At 45.4% G+C, this 25490-nt stretch overlaps 1 protein-coding gene across 2 annotated transcripts in view; it reads left to right on the top strand.

Moving 5' to 3' along the window:
- DPYSL3 (dihydropyrimidinase-like 3) overlaps positions 1 to 25490 on the top strand; it is a 112420-nt gene that overhangs the window by 70693 nt on the left and 16237 nt on the right. For both annotated transcript variants that reach the window (XM_012728006.1, XM_012728007.1), the window contains exons 2-6: positions 10149 to 10237; positions 14205 to 14389; positions 17455 to 17619; positions 19988 to 20049; positions 20894 to 20974. In XM_012728006.1, coding sequence (XP_012583460.1) covers positions 10149 to 10237; positions 14205 to 14389; positions 17455 to 17619; positions 19988 to 20049; positions 20894 to 20974 — 582 coding nt within the window. The remainder of the gene's footprint in view (positions 1 to 10148; positions 10238 to 14204; positions 14390 to 17454; positions 17620 to 19987; positions 20050 to 20893; positions 20975 to 25490) is intronic.

The following is a 25490-nucleotide window of genomic DNA, read 5'->3' as shown; positions in this document are numbered from 1 at the left end:
ATGGGAAACAGTTAAGTTGGGGTGACTGTTCCCAGTTCCTTCCTGCTGGCTCACTTTGAACCAGCACCTCCTCCCCTCTGCTGCTTCTTCCCCACACCCCTCCTGGCCACTCCTCAGGCCTGCTCCCACCCTAGGCCCCCTGCTGTTCACAGGCCCTGGAAGCTGGGGATCTGTTTGCCTTCCCTGAACTATTTTTGTTAAGTAATCCTTTTGCTAAGATTCTAATAGTCCAGCGGGAGTATTCCTTCTGCTTCCCGACACCATGGATGATAATGTAGCTTTTTCTAACTTTCTAACTAGCTCCTTCCTTTAGTACCAGGTTGGCCTTTTTCTGTCTGCTTAGTTTTAGCTTTTTTCTCTTAAACTCAGAGATTGTATTTCATTCATTTTCTAAGTCCTTCCAGAAAAAGGTCAAACTCCCTATCCAGCCATTTCTCTATTGCCAGGAGACTAAACACAGGGACTTTGCCAACGCTACCTTTTTTTCCCCACCAAATGCGTTTCTTGCATAGAGCAATTGGATCTCCCCGTGACTAAGTTATGTGTGTGGTATGAGACCTTGAGCTAACCTCCCTAAGCTCCCATTGCCTTCATCAGTTCAATAGCAGCATTTATTTGGTAGCATTTTTTTGAGGATTAATTAAATGAAATGTACATAAAGCTTCCAAGAGTTTTCTGATACATAAGAAGTTTTCAGTAAGTGCTAGTTATAAATTATTGTTCCCCCACCCTAATTAGAATTGCTTTAGGTCCCACCCATCTGTCCAGGTCAGCTATTTCTCCAAAACCTGTTATAGTGCAGGAGAGAGGGGCATCCCTGAACCCCCAAACCTGCCTGCTCTAAATAGGTTCTGCCATCCGCCACATCAAGACAAGATGTAAGAGCTTTAATGGAAAGAAGCTTTAATACAATTAGTGTGCAATATGGAAAAAAAACAAAGAATATAGTTTCTAAATCAAACACCCAAAGTTACCTATCCCCTTGTGGGTAAAAGTCAACCCAAAAGGGATTGACCCAAAGCAAGGCCAGAAAGCCCGCACAAGCCTAAAGCACCTTCTGGCCGGGACCCATAGAAAAGGGTCAGACATGGCCAGACAAGTCTTGGAGGAAAAGAGCAACATCAAATCAATATAAACACTGCCATAGTCACCTCCCCACAGGTCTCTCACCCACATCTCTTTCAACCAGTCCAGGGCAAAGAAGCAAGCACAGTTACTACACATGTCTCTCTGCTCCTTGTGGCTCTGACAGGTCACCTGGCTCTCCATCCTGTTTACTTCTTCCTTAGACTCCTCTCTAGATTCCTCTTTTCTCTGCTCAGCCCATCCTCCTTCTGGGAGGGACAAGGAACCTGGAACCTCCCTTTTCCTGGGCCCACCCTGTTACCAATCCACCTCACTAAGGCCTCAGTAGAGAGCGAGGTAGGTGCTTTCTTCTCTCACTCTCTACTTCAGTAGACTGCTTTTTAGAACAGTTTTACATATATAGAAAAATTGAGCAGAAAGTACAAAGAGTTCCCATGCCCTCCCCATCACCCCCTCAACCCTACGCCTCCCTGTTCTCATGGGCTGGGTGTGGTATATTTGCTACAATCAATTATCCACAGTGATAGTTATTAACAAAAGCTTAGTTTTACATTGAGGTTCACTCTTTTTTGTTCTCTAGTTCTATGGCTTTTGACAAATGCATAATATTACCCCACCATGAAAGTATCTCATGGAACAGTTTCCTGAAAGCACCCAGAGCTTCCTCAGTTCACCTCTTCATCCCACCCCCGCTCTCCCCATTTCCCCAACCACTGGCAACCACTGACCATTTGCCTAGCTATGGTTTTACTCTTTCTCTTTTTACTTCACATTATTATTTGAGGCTTTTTTTTTTTTTTTTTGCTTATTTTTTCTGCTGTTTTATTTTTGCCTCTCCACACAGCAAACACACAACCTCAGAGCCATGTATGTTTCGGGAATGAATTATTAAACCCAGTCATCCCTATAGTCGGTGCTCAGGCTGAATTTCAGGCAACCCTTTTTGATGCAGTGGGGAAATTTGGGGTTCATGGGACACAGGATTCTGTTTGAATGAAGCTAGATTCCAGTTTTCTAGTCTGTTTATATACAGAGAGCTCATCCCCTTTCTAAGTCTCTTTCAGACCTTCTGAATAGATGAAGGAAAAAGCCTCAGTGTGGTCCTGCGTTGTCTTGACATCTTCCTGACATTCGCTAATCTTCATTTTTAATCAAGGTAGCAGGTCTGAGCTCAGCCTCTAGAACCCTTTTTAAGGCATCAGAATGTGGCCAAAATGCCTCCATGTTTTCATTCCTAGGTTGACTATTTTTGGTCAGTGATACGGGCTTAGCATTTAAGGCAGTGAGACAGTGTTTACTTTTAAAATACACTTATTTAAGGATAATACTAAGTGAAGAACAGTACAGTTTGTACCAGGATATGTCAAATATGGTGAAAAGTTTGCCTAAGTGACCAGGGCTTGGGCGACCGTACCCCATGACCTTCCCGTTTGAGAAGCCATTGGCCTGGGGGCTCCATATGGATCCTGGGCTGGGCCTTCCCTCCCACCTTCTGGTTCCTGTTTAGCTGCTTATCTGTTTGGGGTATTCCTTGCCGGGAACCCTGGGTAAGATTGAGACCCCAGCATCCTGGGGCTGGAATTAAGGGGCTATATCCTAGCCCTTCCCCCCAGGGCACTCTGACCCAGGGCCGGTGCTTGCTTGTCTGGCCCTTTGATAATTACATCTTTAAAATGGTTCCTGGGAAGTTCTGGGGGAGGGAAGAATGTTGTAAGTACTTTGATGTTGTAGTTAGAAGCCAGGCAGCTGCCCTGCCCTGGCTAATGCTGCTCTAGGCTACTGCTTACCCAGCTTGCTGTTTTCCTTCCTCACTATTCTGGCCCTCTGGGGCCAAACCAAGCACAGTAAACAGTGGAAAATCAGCATTTCCCATTTAGGGCAGTTAGGAATTCTGATTAGTGCTTTGTGTTTTTTGAAGGTCTCCATTTGGCACAGTTTGATGGTCAGAGTATATTTGGAGGGCTAGAGAGGAAGAATGTTCAGGAGACACTCATCTGGAGCTGTTCAGAGGTTTAGAATAAAGAATCAGAGCCAGTAAACTGCATTGTTTTTCAGTGTGTCTCATGCATGCAGGCTTTCCCTGCTCTGTCTCAATGGTGTGCTTGTCATCGAGGGTCTGAGACAGACCCATGTTAGGCAGGGAGAGTGGGCGGGGGCAGGTTTAAGACCTTCACACCCACGCTCCATTCTAGCCAGTAGATTGAGTAGATGCTATCTTTTGGTGGAAGACTGAGCTGGATGGGGCCATGGGAATATGCCCTGTAGGGGTGGGTTTGAACGCAGACTGGTGCATTTTGACTAACAAAGTGTTTGTTCTTCCTGAGCCGTGGTGAGAGTAGCTCACAGTGACCAGTCTAAATGGTAAGGAATAATACTAGTGGTGACAAAGCACAGATGTTAGTGCTGCAGTGCAGATTTATGACTGGGTGTCTCATCCCAGGTTGCTCAGTTACCAGCACAGCCCTGAAGAGAACTCTCATCTCCTGAGTCTCATGAACTGAACCTTTTTCTGAAACCAAGTTGAATGAACCCAACTATCTTAGAAAGCCTAGTTCTATTTTCTTTCTTTAAACAATGCTGCTTTGGGGAAGAAAACCAGTAAGATTTCAACTTTGGGGAAGAAAACCAGTAAGATTTCAACTTTGGGGAAGAAAAAAAGTAAGATTTCAACCTGGCAGTCAGTCCTGGTGTATTCCTACGGCTCTGACTATTTTTAGGGAGTCAAGCAAGTCTGATTATCCAGATGGGAATTGATCACAAACAACCATCTGCACCTTCATCTGGACTTTAAAGCGATCTTGAGTCTCCTCTGAGGGTTGACACCTGTGCTTTGTGAATTGAATTCTGGGAACAAATTTCAGAAGACTCATTCTCCACTTTATGTACTCTTTTTCTCTTCCTAAGACGATAGTTTTTATTTTGAACTGCTGGAATGTCTTCAGAGTGTAGAACAGATGTGTCTTAAGTACTGTTCTTGGGCTGACTTTACTGACTTGGAAGCAATTTGTGGAGGCCTCCGGCATCTGAAAAGCATATTCTCATGACTTCAGATGGATGTAGTGGTCATTTAAGACTAGAGAAGAATAACTGAAATGGGAACCAACATTGCTTATAGACTTGTGTTCCCAGGGCTGTCCCCTCATCCTCTATTCTCGTTTCAGTCTCAGCCATTCTTTTTTTTTTTTTAAGATTTATTTTATTTATTTATGTATTGAAGAACTGGGGTACAGGCCAGAGATGTGGTGGCTGAGCAGATTCACCAGAGACAGGGTGGGGAGTATAATCAGCAGATCAACTGAAATACACTGCTGAGGGGAGCAGCAAGTGAGACAGGAGAGGTCTGCCACGCCATGTGGGTTTTCTCACTGGCTGGGGGTTGAACTCATGGTGCAGTGGCTACAGATAACTTCATAGTGCTGAACCCCTTATGCTACTCTGGAGGCCCCCTCAATCTCAGCCATTCTTGATAATACCCCCTGTTTATTTCTCCTCCCTCATCTCTCTTCTCATTCACTTCCTTCCATCTTTGTTCTCTCCTTTTTTTTCTCACAAACTCCTGATTTTTTATGGTTGATTTTTGTGATCATTATACCATAGTGAAGGAGGAGAAGTTGGACATTATCAGACTTCAAGGGCCTGTACTAACTTAGATTGTAAATAGATCCCTTTACAAGCTGCATGAACACATTTGGGCCATAAGAGGCTGGTTTGATGCACTGCTTTTATAAGCAGTGCTTAAAAGTTATTGGATTTCTAAAGTTACCTACACCAAGGAATTGGTCTGCATTTGCAGCCCTAAACAGCCAGACTTAGGATCAAATGCAGAAGAGAGCCCTGTCAAAAAGGGCTACTTATCATAAGGCTAAGGGCATTCCCCGTGGTGGCCTCTGGTGGGACTCAAGAGGTAAGGGAACCGGTTTTGCTTCTAGCTAGAACCAACCAATCAACTCCCTTACTCTCTCTGTCCTATCTCCCCACTTGAAAAATAGGAACAATAGGCCCTTTTTGAAATACCTTCCATAGCCTTCCATGGTCTTTAAATATGAATGAAATGAACATAACTAATATCTTGAGGTGTTTACTGAGTGGTTGAGTGGTACTTATTTAATACACACTCTCTCTCTTTCTCTCATGCACACACACATACTCACATACCCCTTCACTCATTCCTGGCGGCCACCCATGTGAGGGGAAGTGGATACTGTGCTAATAAAACCAGGATTAGATGCTCCATCTAACTCAAGGCCCCTTCTCTAGTGTTCAGTGGTCTGTCTGAGTCTCCTGGCAATGGTATAGTCGAGCCACACCTAAACTGAGCAACTGTTGTACTGGACCACTGGGCTGTGTGATCTCCCACACTCAGCCCTTGGTGGCTGTGCCAGTCCTGAGGTAACCAGGGTCCTCAGCTGGTGGCTTCAGGGTCTGGAAAGCTCCACTTTGGATTCCAAATACCTTCCATAGTACCTCCATTGTCCTGGAAATATCATTCTCTTTGTAAGTCAGCCCAAGAGAAATATTGGGGTGCTCCAAACTATACCGTTTTTTCTTCTCAGGCTTGACTCATGGTACCTTCACCTCCCCAGCTTCTGGGTACAGAAAGTAAAGTGCTGTCCTCAACACTTTTAGCCCCAGGCAGGATAGTCTTTAATATGGGTGCTAGATTTGTTCCTCTTATTGGATTTTGACTCTGGCATGTTCTGGGCCATGACAAGCACATCTGTGACTCGGGGACTTGGGCCTCATGGCAAGGAGTGCCAGTGGCTTTGTCGTTCTCCAGTGCCAAGCTCAGGATTTGTTTTCAGACCCTTGTGTGTCTGATGACAGGGTCCCAGGGCACCTCTTTATCATGGATCCCACACGCATGGAAAAAGTTAAAATTAATAAAGCAGTTTTATGTAGCACTTTAATAAAAGTTGGGAGGGAAGGGAGGATCCCCAGGGCAGTGCTGTTTGAAGTCTGTGAGCTAAAGTTTTGATATGATGGAAATAAATAATGATAGTGTGTATGGAACAGGGGGTCTTCTTCTCACTCAACTCCCTGAAATGCACCCTAGATCTGGAATTCACCTCTGTGCATTATCTGCTTAGATTCTTGATGACTGAGCCAGAGAAGGCTTATTAATTATCATTTCAAGAGTCTCCAATGACACATCTCAGTGGTGTTCATTCCACTTGGATCCTGAGGTACACAGGGCTCGAGATAGCTTTTGCCTCTTTGCTGATATTTGATGCCTGTTGAAGGAAGTCACGGTCACTCCAGAGGCTCAGAACTGAGGGTGGTCGCATTTCATAGCTGGTCTCAGTTCCGGCAGTAACTGGCCCCTTTCCAAAACCCAGCTAATTTCAGCTCTTTGCTGGAAAGGTAAAGAACATCAGAAAAACACTGAGCTGTGTAAGTGAACTCTTAAGTGACCAAGATTATTATTATGAAACTCCTGCTGGGCACGCTTCTGTCACTGTCATAGGCCCTCAATGTGGGGTGGCGCCTGCTGGTGTCCTAGACGAGGTGCTGAGCTGGCTGGTGGTGCAGAAGAGCACATGGGGCTGAGAGCCTATAGGTCTGGTGCCCCAGTGGGGCTTGGGCATCAGTATTTTCTAGTATGCTCCGAAGCTCAGGAGGTCTAGTTCAAGGACAGCCTCGTAAACATTTGCTAGTATGTTAAAGCAGTAGGTTGCAACAGTCCTCAGTTATGGTTCTTTCTAAAACAGTCAACTTTCCGGCTACTCCCCATAATTTATTTTTAAGATTTCTTTATTTGTGCACACAAGAACTGTGTTGTAGGCCAGAGGTAAGAGGGCGAGAGGATTCACCAAAGTGAGGAGCAAAACAGGCAGATTGACTGAAATACACTGCTAAGGGAAGCCGCAGGCGAGATGGGAGAGATGGCTCACATCTGCTGAGGTGGGTCACCTCATGGGTCACCTCCCTCACTGGGGATCGAACTCATGCTGCTGTGGATGGCAATAGCTTGATAGTGCTGTGTCTTCAACCCCTGCACCATCAGGGAGGCCCCAGTTCCCATAATTTTTTGATGCAGGTGACCTCTCTACCACACTGATAAAATCCAGCGTACTGTGCCCAGCCTTTGTATATTCGTTGTCTATCATGGGCTCTAGCCCAGGCTTTTTACCTTAGTAAAAAAGTCAGAAGACATACCGCTGTAAGATTAAAGGAGTCTCGCCTAGTCAGGATGCAATTGAACAATAAAGCAGCCATTGTAGAACAACAGAATTGAACTAAGTTGCAATAGGAGCAAGTAGAATTTTCTGGAAAGCCAGTAACACACCCTGGGGAAGGATCCTTAACTGAAGGCTTGATAGGGGAGGGTGTGGTTGGGTTTGACGTGGACTTGAGGAGGCAGAGAGAAGGTTCTTGCAAAAGTTTGTGACCAGACAGCCTGGTGTATGATGAGAACTACTTGTCTCTTCACTTGTGTCTGTATAAAATAAGAAACAACATGTGATAAAGATGAAGGTGCCCGCGCTGACAGAGACAGGCTCTGAGGGCTGGTAGGTTGTGCATGGCAGAATTTTGTATTTGACTTCATTAACTCATCTTCCTTGCCACATATGTAGGTTTTCCCCTAAATGCCTCATTGATCTGTATCTTTTTAAAATCCTCTCCCTTGACAATATGGCATGATGAAATTTCTTATTCTCACGCAATATCTTGGAAGCAGAAACTCCATAGTCATTTGCTGTATCCCACATGGAGCTCTAGCTTCAAATCTCATATTTTGATCTGTCCACACACTTTTAATTCTTAGGTCAGCATCAGCCTGTTTGTCGAGTTTCTTCTTTTTAAAACCTATGTCCTCTTTGAAAGCCAGTGTCTCAATCCTCAGCCTCATATCACACACTCTCCTATTCAAACAACCCTAAGTTCCCTTTAGATTTTCAAATTACCAACATTTATCCCTACTTCAGTGCTTCTGCACACATGGCCATCTGCCTGCAGGCTTTCTCCACCCTAACTATTTTAAAAGGTTCTTTTTAGCCTCTATTTAAAGAGGCTAAGTGTGCCACTTAGTAAAATTTTACATTGTTTTTTTTTGTTGATTATTTTTTTACAGTCAGATTTCCCCTTTAAGTTCCATAAAAGCAATGTTTTGGTGTGATTCTTCATAACTATTCTCTCCATGTACTTAATAAATATTAAATAATTATTTATTGAGAGCCTCACTGGTGGCCTAGGGGGTTAAGTCTCAGTGCTATATCACCTCTATAGCATGAGTAAGATCCTCAGCCAGGAAGTGACCCACATGGCTCAGCAGACCTCTCCTATCTCACCCACTGCTCTCCTCAGCAGTGTGTTTCAGTAGATCTGCCTGTTCTGCTCCCCACTCTGGTGAATCTTCTCACCTCCTGCACTTCTGACCTACACCCTAGTACTATGTAATGAATCAGTAAATCTTTAAAAAAAGAATTATTTGCTGAATGAATGAGTAGATCAATAAAGGACGGATGGACAAATGGTTGGATGGATGATGGATGGTGAAGTCTTGTCAGTTGAATTCTTAACAAGATCCCGCCCACTGTTCCTTATTCCGGCTTTAACACCTTTCAATCTGTCTCCTGAGGATTCTCCTCCCCCATGTTGCCAACATAAACACAGCCAGGTCCATTCACTTAATAAAATCTGTGGTTGCTGAAGCTCACATTGATTTGTTGCTTTCTTAATTGATATTTAAAATACACTTTTATTTTTTAATAACATTGTAGTGTGTATCTTTTCCAGTGGTTTCATGTATCCAAACATTACTTCAGTTGCAATTTTTAAAGACTTTTCTCCAAAGACAAGCATTTTTTTCCCATAAGGAAATCAATTTCAGAAGATGTGAGAAATATTGATCCAGCAGAACAAGTATAAATCTTGCATAATTTCTCTACCATGAGTTCAATATACTCTTTTGCCTCTTTGTCCATCTCGTAGTGGCTTTCTCATACATAGCACAACTTTGTGCATGGATGCACACATGTAGGAAGAGCCTAAATTTTATTTATTTTAAAGGTTTATTTTTATTTATTTATGCATACAACAACTGCAGTGTAGGCCAGAGTTATGGGGGGTAAGAGGATTCACCAGAGACAGAGTGGGGAGCAGAACAGGCAGATTGACTGAAATACACTGCTGAGGGGAGCAGTGAATAAAACAGGAGAGGTCCGCTATGTCATACAGGTCAGCTCCCTGGCCAGGGAACGAATTCAGGCCTCAGCTGTCATAGTGTGGTAGCTCTGAGACTTAACTTCTACATCATGAGGGTGGTCCCAAGAGCCTAAATTTTATCTTATTATTTATTTATTTTTTTATTTTTAAGATTTATTTATTTATGCATACAGAACTGGGGTACAGGCCAGAGATGCGGTGGGTGAGAGGATTCACCAGAGACAGAGCAGAGAGCAGAACAGGCAGATCGACAAAGCACACTGCTGAGGGGAGCAGCGGGCTGGTCAGGAGAGGTCTGCCACGCGCGCCATGTAGATTTCCTCCGGGGCAGGCCGGGATCGAACTCATGCGGAAGTGGCTTAAGCTTAGTGCTGTGCTTTAACCTGCTGTGCTACCAGGGAGGGCCAGAGCCTAAATTTTAAACATAATACCTCATATCATCATAAATTCTCGAGGCATTTTGCATTGATTGCTGGGCATTTATGTCCCAAGTTCATTATTGACAGTCATCATTGACTACCCACAGAACACCAGCCAGGAGCAATGAGGCATATTATGCTATCGTGTTTTAAATGTTTAGTATTTACTCAGTTGAAAAGGTAAAATACAGAATATTTCTCTCATGTGTGCTGAGTGGCTAGATAGGTCGTAGAAGAAAGATCTGAAACTCCACAATAACTTGAATTGGGGCAAACATAAGAACAAGTCTTTATTTTAACCTTTTAGTCAGGATCACCAATGACTACAGCTAGTTCATATGTTGAATATATCGAGGGCAGAGCTGTCTTCAGTAATCCGTTCCTGCGAGCCCTCTAGAGCAATGAATTTGGAGTTGGCTGAGGCCACCATGGTGAAATCCCCGCTATGAGTATGACCCATGTCCCCTTCTCTTCTAGAGTGACCGTCTTCTGATCAAGGGCGGCAGAATCGTCAACGATGACCAGTCCTTCTATGCCGACATTTACATGGAAGATGGCCTAATAAAGTAAGTATACAGACTACCACCTTTTGGTACTTTCTCTTTGCTAGAGATTCAGAAAGGAGCTTTTATCTTGTTGCTACTAGACAGGTGTTTTCTGTGTTTCATTTCTCTTTCTCCTGAAAAACGAGTCTGTTTTAACCCCTGGATGCACATAATCCTGCAAAGTGTGAGTTTACCTTAGCCCACTAGCATGATATGCACCAAGTGAAAAATCTGGATTCAGTGAACTGAGATGCGAGGACCCTTTGTGTCAGTTGCATTAAGGGGCTGGCTAGCTGTCTTGAGAAGTGGGAGATGTGAACCTTGTCAATGAAGCTGACAAATGTGCACAAATTATAGCATCCTACGAATATAAGGTCTCGTGTCCTAGATACCAGAGGAGGTCAGATGAGGATAATTTAGAAGAACACAAAAAGGAGAAGTCCCCTCAGAGGAAGCTTTGGGAAGAGAGAGCATTGAAATTGAATCTCCACTTAGGTAGGACTCAGCTAGGCAGAGACATACATTTCAGGCGAGAATTTCCAGTAGATACTGTAGCAATATGTAATTACTTTGTTTTGTGTAGCTACCTGCATCAGTAGCTGGTAACTTTAAAGAATAGCTCAGTGCTCACACACCCTTCATCTCTCAGAGCACAGAACACACCCACTGATTATAGACAACGGGTATCTCCAAGCCATCTTCGCCATTCCTTGCCTCGTTCAGTCTTATTTTTGTTATTCAGCTTTATTGGCTAGTTCGAGATTCTGGTTATAGGAAACCTCATACTTATCTTGGAAATCTTAGCTCAGATATATGACTTTGTGTCACTGGACATTCCTAACTAGTCCCCACATCCAGGCTACTTTCCCCTGCTATAGGTTTTCAGCACACCTATGCTTGTAGTAATCATAGCAATTCTGACGCTGTCGGGTCCCTGTGGGAGCATGGATGGTATCATGATCACTTCCATATTCCCTCATGTAGAGACTTTTATAGAAGCTGCCTTTAATGTGTTAGTATGTGTAAGTATGCATATGTGTAAAGCACTATGTTAAATGTTTTCTATGCCTTGTATTATTTAATCTGCCAGCCATCCTATGAACTAAGTATTACTATCACTCTCCTTTGTAAGACGAGAAAGGGGAACAGAAAGAGTAAATAACTTGCCAAAAAGCCACATATTAATCACATACAACCAATGAATATTTGAGTAAATAAATACATCCATGTAATAATGAAGACCATCATGTTTCATTATGTGATATATGAGGAGATATGTTATTCATTATGCAAATTCCATCAATGTACATAAATACTTCTAATATCAGAAATCAAAGAAGTGGAAATGCAAGAAAGCCAATCAATGTCTCTTCAAAGTAAAACAACAATGGATCTTTCTGGTTCTAAAAAAGTTTAAGAAATAGTTGGCTGTCTTTGCAGATAGCAATTTCCCTCATTTTGACAGCTTTAGAATTCCCTCACTTAGAGAAAGAGAAAAAACTTAGTACATGTTACTTCTTCCTCACTAATTGATCACAGCAATTTTTGCAGCTGAGCCCTAACTATAGGCTCAGAATCTGTCTTCACACGAATTCAGGCATCCACTACCAGAGCTGAATACATAAGGGGAATCCTTTCTGCCGTTTTTGTTAGTGCAGGTGGAAGGCCATTGCCAAGAATGTTAGAGAAGGAATTTACCCACTAGCTATATCAGCTGTGTGTGCTTGTGGTTGAGAGAAGGTTGGAGGGACATGATCTTACCCAGGGCTGAACATTTAGATATCACCCACAATATTCTTTTCTTTTTTGAAGATTTATTTCTTTATTCATACATAACTGGGGTACAGGCCAGAGGTGCAGGAGTGGTGAGAGGGACTCACCAGAGACAGAGCAGGGAGCAAAACAGGCAGATCAATGAAGTGCACTGCTGAGGGCAGCAGTGGGAGAGACAGGAGAGGTCTGCTGTGCTATGTGGGTCACCTCTGGGGCTGGGGATTGAACTCACACTGAAGTGGCTGTGGCTAGCCTGCAGTGCTGTGCTTTAACTCTCTGTGCCACCAGGGCGGGCCCCCACAATATTCTTAACTCACACAGCATAAAAATAAGTTATTTCCTCCAATTGCTACTTGCCTTCTGAATATTTCTATGTACAAGGCAGTTGTATCAGGCACTGCACACAAGATGTAGCTGATGTCACTGGGACCCAGGATATAGCTAATAATGTCACTGTGCAAGTCCTCATGTCCTTCCTCCAGGGACCTTACAGTCTTTTAGGGGAGCTGAGATGTCTGTATAAAATGCAAAGGACATACTTTATTAAATAGTATCACTCTCAAGTGCAAAATTAGTAGAGCAGATGAGACTCAGAGAGGGGTATATGGGAGTAGGGTGGCTGTTAATTATTGAAGCTATTATTGTTCATTCTTATCTGTTGAACAGTGTTCAATGGGCTTAATGCATATTACCTATGCAATCACCTATGGAAGAGGCTCTGTCGTTGTCTCACAGATGAAGGGATGGAGATATGGTGAAGTTTAGTCATGTGGCCAAACTTAAACAGCTTGGAACTGACAGAACCCAGTTTGTGAATTTAGATAAGTCTCATCCTGAACAGAGGCCTGGCTGTCAGCCTTCCAGAATAAATGTGACCTTGACTGTTCCAGTGGAGAAATGGGTGAGGCATGCTTGTGTCAGACTTGTGTTATACTGGTTGTCAACATGAGTACACACACACACACACACACACACACACACACACATCACACTGTTCCTTAAGCCTTTGGTTCTCAGTTTCCCTCAGAGGAAAATCAGTGAGAGAAAAAGGGCAACATGGCAGACCAGCCTCTGGTCTAGCTTTATGCTTACAATCAGAGGTTGCCTTTTTTTTTCCCAGGGTGTTTTGAATTGTGGTGGCTCTGGAATGGCCCAGTGGGGATGTGGTTACATCAAACTCTCAGAGATGTCAAGAATACTGTATTTTAGTAGCAGAACTTCAATTTTGGTAGCTGGTGGTAGACTTCCTGTTGCCCCAAAAGAGTATCTTTCTTGACTGGCTGTGAGCATAAGGGAAAGCATTCATGCCACTGGTGGTGGGGTACATGCATCCCCAAGGGGAGAGCCATAGTATATAGACTTGTCAATCTACCTGGAACTCAATATTGGATAGGTGTCACTGGTTATTTAAGTTAAGGATATGAAATCACAGTTAAACCGAGGAACATCAGATGATCTATGCCTGTGCCACAAGCAGTTTTATTTGTCTCTTTCCTGGTGAGGTGTGCCTCTGGCTTATTTGTCAACTGACCCCCACTTGAGTATCCTCCACCCTTCCTTCCTGGGGCTCTTGGAAGCTCTCTGGGTGAAGCTGTGTCATGGACTAGTCACAATCACCATGCTTGGCTCGAAGCTTCTCTGAGAAGCTGACAACAGAAAAGCAGTGGGTTCCCGGTGTGAACTCTGCATCCTGGCAAACCTTCAGCTATGAGGTGCACAGTGACCCAGGCTGACCCCTTTGTTAGAGGTACAGATGAACTGTGTGGAAGATACAGTGAAGTTCACACCCTCTCCTGTCATTCGTTACCACCTCCAGTCTCACCTAATCTTTCACTGTGTCACATCCTTTCAATCCTCCTCCAATGTTACTCCTCATCCCTAACTTAAATAAGGAAGAAAATGAAGGGGATCATAATCTTATTTTTTTCAACAATACTTGTTCCGTTGCTTTGGCTGTAGACACTGTGAAGCCTCTGAGGTTAAGTATTAAGCCAGGACCCACGCAACTACCAAATGGCACGTCAGCTTGTCTTGCATCTGTGAAATTATTTTTGTGTATGAGTATATAACCTTTGTTTGTTTCTAGATTGTTAAATTTGTGAGTCACTTGCAAAGACTGCTTACATACATCGGAGTCCCTATGTTTCAAATCTTTCCACTGGCATATTTGTCTTGGAAGCCACTCTTTTAAATTGCCAGTCATCTGTCTCCCCAGGCAAATTGGAGACAATCTGATTGTCCCAGGAGGTGTGAAGACCATCGAGGCCAACGGGAAGATGGTGATCCCCGGCGGCATTGATGTCCACACGCACTTCCAGATGCCGTACAAGGGAATGACCACGGTGGACGACTTCTTCCAGGGGACCAAGGCTGCGCTGGCTGGGGGCACCACCATGATCAGTAAGCAAGTTGACACAGTCCCGGTCTCAGCACACGTGTGTTTAACGTGCCAGCCACTGCTCTCTGGTGTCACGTGAATTCTCCTTAAGTTCAGAGACTTTGTGCCTGAGGGGACTGGAACAAACAGGCAGTGTGAGGACCTGGGAGAGGAAGTTCACCAGCCTCACGCACCTGAAGGGGGCTGCCCTCTCCTGCCTGCCACGTGCCAGGGCCTCCCTGTGCTATGCTGGGGAGTCAGTTACCCTGTTGGGCCAGTGGCTGGGGCCAAAAGCTGGGGAAAGTGGGCTTACGAAAAGTTTGTGGCTTGTGGGTATAATGTTCTTTCAGAAATTCCCGTTGGATCTGAGGCAGGAAGGAGCCAAAGGGGCCAGCAGAGCTATGTGAATAGGACGAAGGAACATCCTGGAGAGAACGATCATGGAGTTCTTGGGAAATTAGTGGGCTTCAGCGGCATTAAATATTGGCTGGTCTATGCTGTACCTTTGGCCAATTCATATCTTTAAGATTAGGTATCTTGTGGCTTTCTTGGTTTTTTTTTTTTTTTCTTTTCTGGTGACTATTGCCATTTCAAAAAATAAAACAAAACAAAAACCAAAAAACCACCCAGGGAGTGGCATGCCCCTGGATTAATGAACAAATGCTATTCCAGAGCTGTCTGTCCTGCCCCAAAGGAATTGGATGAATTGGGTCCCATCCAGCTCTGGCCCCAAACGTGGTCAGCAAGAGCATTGTTTATTTCCACCCAAGAACAGAGAATTATTCTCTGTATTGCTTTCTTTTGATGGGGACACTAGCCAGATTCAGCTTCAGCTGGCTGGTGGTAACAGCCCAGGAAAATTGCATCCAAGCGATAAAAAGCACAGTTCAGGGAAACCAGAGCTTTTCTTCAGCCAAGAGGACGAAGCCAGCTGATGTTGCAGCAGCTGTCTGCCCAGAGGTGCAGCCCATTCCCAGTCAGGTAGCACCCGGCGTTCTTTCCAGAAGCGTGCCTGGGCTGCCTGGACTGGAGGCGGAGGATACAAGTGGTCTTGGTGGGTCTTTCTGTGGTCGGGGTGAGGAACTGGAGATGTTCAGTCTCCTGGAGAGTTGTACTGTGCTTGGTATCTGCATTAGGGGAACAAAAGGAGGAAAGCCAAGATTTTAGGTGACAAGAGACAAGGGCGTGTCCTTTGTGGATAATTTTAAAACCCTCAATACATAAAAAGCAAAGAATACATGAAGCTGAGCTTCTTTCCTAATTAGCAGGAGGAGGATGAGATGAGATATAATGTGTTTTAGCCGACATTGTCCCTAAATAATGTCATCAACACCTTACCATTCATTTAGTTTTATTCTAATAGGACATTTAAATGGAGGTGACTATACCTATTTTATGAAAGTATCATGATTTATTGATTTAACCAAATTTCCTTATTACTGAAGATTTCAGTCATTTCCATTTTTCATGTATCTCTGTAGAAATATACAGAAGCCAAGTTCTGTACATACCCATGTATATTTCTTTAGGAATAATTCTTAAGTTCAGGGATAGTTATGAGAAATGTCAATTTAAAAAATTTTCTTTTTGAAGTAACATTGGTTTATAAGATAGGCTTCAGGAACACAGCATAATAATCTGTGTTTATGACATTATGTTCATTAAAAGTCTACTTTCCTTTATTATTTACTGAAATTAACCCCTTTTGCCCAATTTACCCATGTCCCCTCCTTCCCTCCTGGGAAGCACTAATTTGTTCTTATACTTGTAAAGGCTAATTTATATTTATTTATTCTGGTTGATGAAAAGGTCAGTGTTAGGAAAGTTGTTTCAATTCACTATTCTCTGGCTGCCCAAAGGACCTATATGTCTCTTTTGCTTTGCCTTCACCAGTTACAGATGCTTTTTAGCAAAATACTATACAGAATTGCAGTTATTTTAAAAGCCATTTCGGGCCTCAAAGAAACTTGACAAAAAGTTCATGTGGAAATAAAATCTGTGGGCCTCAGGTCATTTTCACTTACCTGGCACCAACTCCTTCAGTGGCACTAGTGCAAAGATATCACTTGTGTGTGGATTTCAAGTCTCTCCTCCTGTTCTTAGAAGGGAATCTGGCTTTTGCACGATGCTGACTCCCCACAGAGCTGGTCCTGTGGCACATAGTAGGCAATCACTGATAGGAAGCATTGTCAGGGTGCTGACTCCCCACAGAGCTGGTCCTGTGGCACATAATAGGCACTCACTGACAGGAAACATTATCAGGGTGCTGACTCCCCACAGAGCCGGGCCTGTGGCACATAGTAGGCACTCACTGACAGGAAGCATTATTAGGTTGCTGACTCCCCACAGAGCCGGTCCTGTGGCACATAATAGGCACTCACTGAAAGGAAACATCATCAGGGTGCTGACTCCCCACAGAGCCGGGCCTGTGGCACATAATAGGCACTCACTGACAGGAAACATTATCAGAGTGCTGACTCCCCACAGTGCCGGTCCTGTGGCACATAGTAGGCAATCACTGACAAGAAGCATTGTCAGGGTGTTGACTTCCCACAGAGCCGGTCCTATGGCACATTGTAGGCCCTCACTGACAGGAAGCATTATCAGGGTGTTGACTCCCCACAGAGCTGGGCCTGTGGCACATAATAGGCAATCACTGACAGGAAGCATTGTCAGGGTGCTGACTCCCCACAGAGCCGGTCCTGTGGCACATAGTAGGCACTCACTGACAAGAAGCATTGTTAGGGTGCTGACTTCCCACAGAGTCGGTCCTAAGGCACATAGTAGACACTCACTGATAGGAAACATTAATTGAGCACTTACTATGTTATAGGCTCACAAAGCACACTACACACCTTGCCTGTTTAATCTTGCAGCAAACCCGACACCTCACTCCACTTGGCACCCATTTAAGGTTGAGAAAACTGAGGTTTAAAGAAGTGAGTCACATGGCTAGGTGACAGTTGAGTCATTAGCAACCTTGAAACTACAGGGGAATGCTCTCTGAGGCTATTTCCAAGCTCAGGAAACAGACTTTGCAGTCACCCCCAAGTCAGCAGGAGGGTCACTGTTAGGGATTGTCTTTCAGTTGACCACGTGGTTCCTGAGCCTGAGTCCAGCCTGACGGAGGCCTTTGAGAAGTGGCGGGAGTGGGCGGACGGAAAGAGCTGCTGCGACTACACTCTGCACGTGGACATCACCCACTGGAACGACAGTGTCAAGCAGGAAGTGCAGGGTCTCATCAAGGATAAAGGTGGGCCTGGCCTGTCCTCCCATCCTGCCTGTCCTTCCCATGCCATCCTTACTGGGAGCTGGGAACAGGAGTCTGGGTGTTGGGCAGCGGGTACCCCTTAGTTCTGGTGCTGCTGACTCCTGACAGGATACCATGGCAGTGTGTGCCACTTATTCTGCCTTTGGGGCCTAGGAATGAGTAGCCCCATACCCCAGAGGCAGTAAGTAGTAACTCTGTCCAAGTAGTTACTACCCATTTCACAGAAGAAACTGAGGTTTGAATATCTTACCTAAGGTAACACAACTAGTAAATGTGAGATTAGGCATTTATTGTTGTTTTTAAAGATTTACTGTTATTTATTTACACATATAAGAATTGGGGTATAGGCCAGAGGTGCAGGGGGTGAGACAGTTTACTAGAAACAGAGTGGGGAGCAGAACAGGCAGATGTACTAAAGTACACTGCTTAGGGGAGCAGCAGGTGAGACAGGAGAGGTCTGCCAGGCCATGTAGTTTAGCTCCTAGGCTGGGGATTGAATTCATGCTGCAGTGGCTGGTAGTAGCTTGATAGCGCTGAAACTTAGCCCCTGTACCACCAGGGAGGCCCAGGTTAGGCATTGTTAACCTTTATCATTTTTACTCCAAAGATCAGACCATCACTAAACTATTATAATGGCATCTGAAGGAAGTGTAGATGTTTCCGAGGGCAACAATTTGTTCATGCTTGGGCTGTTTGCTTAAGTCATAAAATTCAGGTTTCCATTGTCCCCTGAAATTCTTCTTTTCTTCTTTTTCTGATTTGATGAGCAAATATTTAGTGCATAAGCACCACCCAAGGTATGCAAACAGACATGCACTATGTCTACCAGAACTTAGGGACTGTACGGAGTGGCACCTGCCTGGCACCCCAGGGTAAAGAACACAGGTCAGGCCCCTTCCTGGTGGCGCAACGGGTATAAAGCACGGCACTATGAAGCTGTCTACAGCCACTGCAGCATGAGTTTGATCCCCGGCCAGGGTGCTGACCCACATGACGTGGCAGACCTCTCTTGTCTCACCTGCTGCTCCCCTCAGCAGTGTACTTCAGCAGATCTGCCTGTTCTACTCCCCATTCTGTCTCTGCTGAATCCTCTCACCTGCCCCTCCACCTCTGGCCTATACCCTCATTCTTGTATGCATAAATAAATAAATCTTTAAAAAAGAGCACAGGTCAGCAGGGGCATGGCAGCAGGAGAAATGCCACAGGCAGAAAGCCATTATAGAGAGTAGTCTAGAAGAAAAGGCCCAGACTTCAGTGGAAAGACTGGGTGTCCGTGGGTCGAGGAAGAGGAGGGCCTCCCGGGAAATAAGTTTTCCTTCTCCTCCTTCTCCCTGCCCCACCCCCAGCTCTGCTCAGTTCCTCCTGATACAGAAGGTGCGATTGACCCCCCCGTTTTTCACACTGGGATTGACCCCTCTCTTTCACACTGGGCATCGCAACTGGAGTAGCCAATTGAAGGAAGACCCATTTCTCTTCCAAAGGGCCCTGGTTGGCCCACAGGGACACAGGCTTGTGGTAGGGTTGGGTTGGGGCAAACAGCCTGAGTCCAACCTCTGTGGATAAGCAAGTTCTCGGGTTACCACCCTCCTTTGGCCCAGGACTGTGAGGGCTGAGATATGCTAACAGTTGGAAGCCAAATGATCTTTTCCTCAAAACAACTCTGTTTCCCAACCCCCCGCCCCCAGCCATTTCTGTAAATTACCAGTAGTTTTTTTGCAGTGAGAAATGACATGGCACTTCCTTTTGAACATTTAGGATTTGATATTTAAGTGCAAGGTGGAGCTTCACCTCTGTCCCTTAGCTCTGCTGCTCTCCAAGGACAGGGTCTACTGCTCAGTCCTTCCAACACTCCCACCCTGCACAGGCCAGTGGAGTGGGAGGTCATCCAATCGTGACATCACCCACCCCAGCTGATCCATGGAGTGTGCATGAGCCGGGCCTTGTGCTAAGAGCTCTGGAGGTGTTACCATCTACCTAGCCAGGAGAGTGTTTTTATTTTCCCATTTTAAACATGAGGAGATGGAGGCTTGAGAGGTTCAGGGCTGCAGGCTCTCTTAAGTAGACACACGGCAGCCCTCCATGTGGGACCCCTGTCTCATGCTACCATGATCCCCATGGTAGACATGTCTTGAGCTATCCTGATGCAGGCAATGGGGTGCGGTGGGGGAGAGGCCCCCATTGCATCACCTAGAAAGTGTTGATTTACCAGGTAAAGGAGGAAATAGAAAAACGCTTTCAGAGAATGGGAAGCAGCTGCTTTGTGTCTGCTGGGAGCCTGTAATGCCCTTGGGCCCCATGGGTGATGGATGTAGTAATGCCTTTCTGCTGTCTCCCCTTCTCTCTCTTGCAGGGGTTAACTCCTTCATGGTTTACATGGCCTACAAGGATTTGTATCAAGTGTCCAACACAGAGGTAATACTCCCTTGCTGTGTGGTTTGGAGGATCTGGCTGGGGTTCCATGGTTACTGATGACCTTGGCTCTTTTGATGTGAGTCACTGTGGTCAATGTGGGAGACCGCTGGGCCAGAATGCTTCTCAAAGCCTCCCAGTCCATGTTGCATATGAAGTAAGGTTACAGGCAGGGAGCCCATGGCCAGGCAGATAGCATTTCCTCTGACAGAAGCTCTCTCAAAGCCCAAGAAGAAGGGCTTGCCTAAATCTAAGACTAAACTCCATCCCCATGAGCTCAATAGAAGTGCAAGATGGTTAGCTTTGAAGGATTAGCAGGGACCTTCTACTATTTGGAGTAATAATTCTGGCTTGCCTATGCCCCTCTCTAAGAAATCTGTGGGATGTGATTGTTTTAGACAAACGTCAGGTTTTCAGAGGAAACTGATTCTCATCCTTCCTGGTTAGCAGGTATAGGGGGCCTGTCTTGAGGAGGGAAGAGATAAGAGTTTCAGCTTTTGCGTGAGCTTCCAGCCAGGCTGGTGCTGGCTACTCCTGGTACTGGCCACCAGGAGCATGGGTTGAGAAGGATTCTGAAGGTCCATCTCAGCTCAGTAGGAAATACCTCACTTAAAATGTGAAGTAAGTGTGGAGGCAGAGAAGAGGCCCGAGGCACAAAGCTTCTTTATAGAATTTCCTGGAGTTCCTTTTGACTAGTTTACCCCTGAGGTACAGTGTGTTTTAGTTTTTGCCACCTCCTTCCTCTGGTTCAATCCATTCAAATTCTAATCTAGTAATGGGTCCCTTGTTCAGGGTGGCCAAAGGCCTCAGTGGCTGGAGAAGGTGACAAGACTCATTTCTGTTTCAGCTCTATGAGATCTTCACTTGTTTGGGAGAGCTGGGAGCCATTGCTCAAGTTCATGCTGAGAATGGGGACATCATCGCCCAGGTAAGCCCCGGCAGGTCCCTGGACTGTGGCTTCTGCCCGACCTGGTCTCATGCTTTCTGTATCCTTACTTCTTCAGTGGTGCTGGAGCTCAGTACCACATGGTCCCGTCACAAGTACTCTGCTAACCCCAGAGCCTACTCCAAGAACCTCACATTTTAGAAGGAGGAAAAGGGAATTTAGACAGGCAAGGGAGAAAGTGCAATGTACTGGGGAACAGGGAGAGATCGGGCCAGTCTAGAAAAGGCATCCTGGAAGAAGAGGCTTCAAATTGGGCCGCTTAGTAGGAGTTTCCAGGTGGCATTTCTCAGAAGCCAGGAACCTTAGCTAGTAGGCATTTCTCAGAAGCCAGAAACCCTAGCTAGCTAGGACTGTGGAATGCATGGCCATCGATGGTAAAGGATGAGACTCCCCATGGGCTTCCTAGAAATCATTGAGAAATGAGGAAGGAGTGATGAAAGCAAGGCCCCAGGGCCCAAAAGGATCATTTGGAAGGAAGCAGAAAGCACTTCTCTCCATCTCCAGGGCTGCTTAATGGACTCGATGGCAGAGGTACCAGCCAGGGTTTTGTTTATCTCAGAAACATTCAGGATTGGCCTCTGCTAGGAGGAGGCGGCCAGAGAAAGCATGTGAGCTCTCTCAGTGCACTCGATCACATGAATGGCAAGAGACCATTTTTCATTCTTTCCGGAGCATTTCCTGAGCGTTTCATGCCAAGCACTAGGCTACTAGATGAACCACAGCAGACACATTCTGTAGCTCACACGCACTCAGCTGTGTCTTCATTTTAGTTGTCCAGGACTTGGTGCATGCGGTCAGCAGGGGTGAGGAGACCATGTTCAGGTGACCCTTATCCCCTTAGCATCCACAGGCAGGCCTCGTTTGTTGTAAGCGCTGCTCTCTGCCAGACGCTGGTACGTGTTCTTGAATGTTATCACTCTTCAACAAACCCTTTAAAGATGGCATCCTCCTCCCTTTTTTAGAGAAGAGGATACTGAGGCCCAGAAGGATTTGGTCACCAACCCAAGGCTCCCAGTTTAATTAAAAGAGGAAGGCCATGTGCTTGATGTGTCTTTGCTCATAGATGGTATGTCTGGGGGTCCCTGGCTCCTCTATCCAGTCGCAGGGTACCTGGGGCCAGCACCCTTGCTGTGCAGGTCTCCAGCGGTTGGGATTTCAGACTTCTGTTGTCTCACTGATGGAAGTTTAACTTGTCAAGCCCCTAACGCTGTCCTTCACATTCCTACACACCCAGAGATAATGAAATCATTTTCCAAAGAAGGTCCAAACGCCTTGCTCCATGGAGAAGTGAGCCACATGTGAGCTTCATCCTCCCCTTTCTCCAGGATTTTTTTTTTTAAAGAATATTTATTTATGCACACAAGAACTGGGGTACAGGACAGAGGTGCAGAGAGGTGAGAGGCTTCACTAGACACAGAATGGGGAGCAGAACAGGCAGCTCTACTGAAATACAATGCTGAGGGGAGCAGTGGGTAAGACAGGAGAGGTCTGCCGCACCATGTCAGTCACCTCCCTGGCCAGGGATCGAACTTGTGCTGCAGTAGCTACTGATAGCTTCATAGTAATGAGACTTAAGCCCTAAAGCCATCAGGCAGGCCCCTGTAGTTAGATATTGAAACAAAACAATACTTAGGAGTGAGCATACTGATTGCAGTCCTTTCTTCATTCACTACTGTATAGAAAGTGCTAGCAGGGGGCGTGACTCACTGGCCCTATTAAGAAGTCTGACATGAGGCCCTCCCTGGTGGCGCAGCAGGTTAAAGCACAGCACTAAGAAGCTTAAACCACTTCTGCAGGAGTTCGATCCCCGCCTGCCCCCAGGGTGACCACATGGCACGTCAGACCTCCCCTGACCAGCCCACTGCTCCCCTCAGCAGTGTACTTTGCCAGTCTGCTCGCCAGTCTGTCTCTGGTGGCACTTCCTACCGTCTGCATCTCTGGCCTGTACCCCAGTTCTGTATGAATAAAAGAAAAAAAAAAGTCTGACATGAGACACCCCTCCCGCAGGATGATGGCTATCATCTCCCTAAGCTTGTTCTACCTGGTCCAGTTCATATCAGTCAGACTCTATTCTACTACCTACTCTCAAGGAAGAAGTTTTTCTAGGAAGGAGAGTGTCTCAGGAGAGAGAAAGCTGTTCTTAGGACAGTTCCCCTTGAATCCATTGGGTAGGCTACCCAACCTGTTTCATGTAGTCTGTGATAAATTGTGAGACCAACATGCTTGACAGACTGACCTGGATGGGACGTGATCAAGAGTGGTACTGGTGGCTTTTGGAAGAACCTGTGAGAAGATCTTCTCACCTGATAAAAACAGCATGTCTTCTGCTCTAACACAGTGAGAACCTCTCCTGGCTCCAGCCCTGGTTCTTAGTCTCCTTTATCATGGGATGTTACCTTCTGGCCATCTTTCATGCCTTTGTCAACATAAACTTCTAAATCTTCTCTTGAACCATCTTCCTTCCGTTGCAGCTTTTATATCCATCTCTGGTGTTACAGGGCAGGGAGAGAGGCACCACTGACCCCCCAAACCTGCCTGCTCTAAGTAGGTTCTGCTATCTGCCACATCACGACAAAACAGATAAGACTTTAGTGAAAAGGAACTTAATACAGTGAGTATACAATACAGAAGACAAAGAATATAATTTCTAAATCAAACACCTGAAGTTACCCATTCCCTTGTGGGTAAAAGTCCACCAGAAGGGATTGGCCCAAAGCAAGGCCTGAAAGCCCTCCACAAGACTAAAGCACCTTCTGGCCGGGACCCATGGAAAAGGGTCAGAAATGGCCAGACAAGTCTGGGAGGAAAAGAGCAAAATCAAAATCAATATAAACACTGCCATAGTGAACATTAGCACATCTCACCCTCACCCATGTCTCTTTCACCAGTCCAGGGCCAAGAAACAAGCACGGTTTTTTCACCCGTCTCCCTTTGCTCCATGTGGCTTCCTCAGGTTTCCTTTTGGCTCTCCATCCTGCTTCTTTCCTCCTCAGATTCCTTCTCTTCTCTTTTCTTTTCTCTGCTCAGCTCCACCCTCCTTCTGGGTGGGGCAGAAAACCTGGAACTTCCCCTTTTCCTGGGGACCACCCTGTCCCTCTAGGACCTACCCGCTTCCCATGGCACTGGCATTGTGAGCACACGTGCTGGGCCCTTCCAAGTCCCTTCTGAGGAATGTTTCTCTGGGTTCCAGTACCTCAGCCTGGGGGAGTCACTGCTGCTCCTTTCACCCCACCTCAGCTTTCATATTGCTGATGAACCAATCACATTCTTTTGCAAAACAGCTGTCTTATCACATCTGTGTCTAGGTCTTCTAAGGTTCCCAAGAGCTGATTCACAACATTTTAAAAAAAATTTATAATAGTTTATTTTTACATATTTTTGTGCATTTTTCCATCTCAGTTGCAATCTCCTTGGGTTTCCCATCACCAAATCACCCGTGTGCCATCACCATAGTGTAGTACATTTCCCTCCCCCCACAGTTTTTGATCCCATTCCTCACTCCACCCCCACAAAATGTCTCTGGTATATAGCTATTCATCATTATCATTATTTTCTCACCTGTTCTATTATATTCCTGCTATGAGAGAAACCATCCAATATTTTTCCTTTTCTTTCTGACTTATCTCACTAAGCATGATCTTTTCCAGCTTCATCCATGTTGCTGCAAAAGGCATGAGTTTATCTTTTTGGTTGCTGAGTAATATTCCATTGTGTATATGTACTACATCTTTTTAATCCAGTCATCCATTGTTGGGCATTTGGGCTGCTTCCATGTCTTTCCGATTTGATTGACAACATGTTACCCTCTCCTTCCTCTCTGCATCCTTTCCTTTCTCTAAAAACATACCACAGATGTCCACAGGGGAGCTGAAACCACCCCCTGTTCCCCTTCTCTAATGACCTGTTCGCTGCCTCTCTCATATCCCATATCTGCTTTTTTTCCCCTGCAGAGAGCTCTTCATAAGCTTGAGAAACCTGTTTAAATTTCTCTTCTTCCTTTGGATTTTTACTCTGTGCTACTTTCTTTCCTGTAAGGCCAGCTTCCTGTGAGCCATTTGCAATTCTTCCTGGGTGGCATTGGGTTTGTCCCCCCAAGGCATTATACTAGATGGTTTCTTTCAGCAGCCAGGGGAGTGGCCACTCCTTGACCTCCCACCAAGCAGTCAAGTCAGTTTCCTCTTCCTCTGGGTGACTCCTTCAAATAGAAGTTTCCCTGTTTCCTCTCCCCCTTGCACCCTCAACCCCCATGCTTTTCTTACCTTAGAAAGCTCTGTTCTCAGTCAAGAAACGAATAAGGGCATTTTCTGTTTGGATGAGTTTCTTGTGTGTGCTTATTAAAGACAGCTTGAGTGGAAAGATTTTATCCTGTTGTCTAAATGGAAGCGACTGCTGTGCTCTGAGGTTCTTGATGCACTTTATGCAGAGGGAGTGGAGAACAGAAGATCTCTTTCCTATAGGGAATTTTCAAAAATTTCAAGCTGGCAGGATAGGAAAGTCA

This window comes from Condylura cristata, unplaced genomic scaffold (genome assembly GCF_000260355.1).
Source record: "Condylura cristata isolate star-nosed mole 26May11 unplaced genomic scaffold, ConCri1.0 scaffold00021, whole genome shotgun sequence".
NCBI lineage: Eukaryota > Metazoa > Chordata > Mammalia > Eulipotyphla > Talpidae > Condylura > Condylura cristata.
This window is presented reverse-complemented; position numbering and strand designations above follow the sequence as displayed.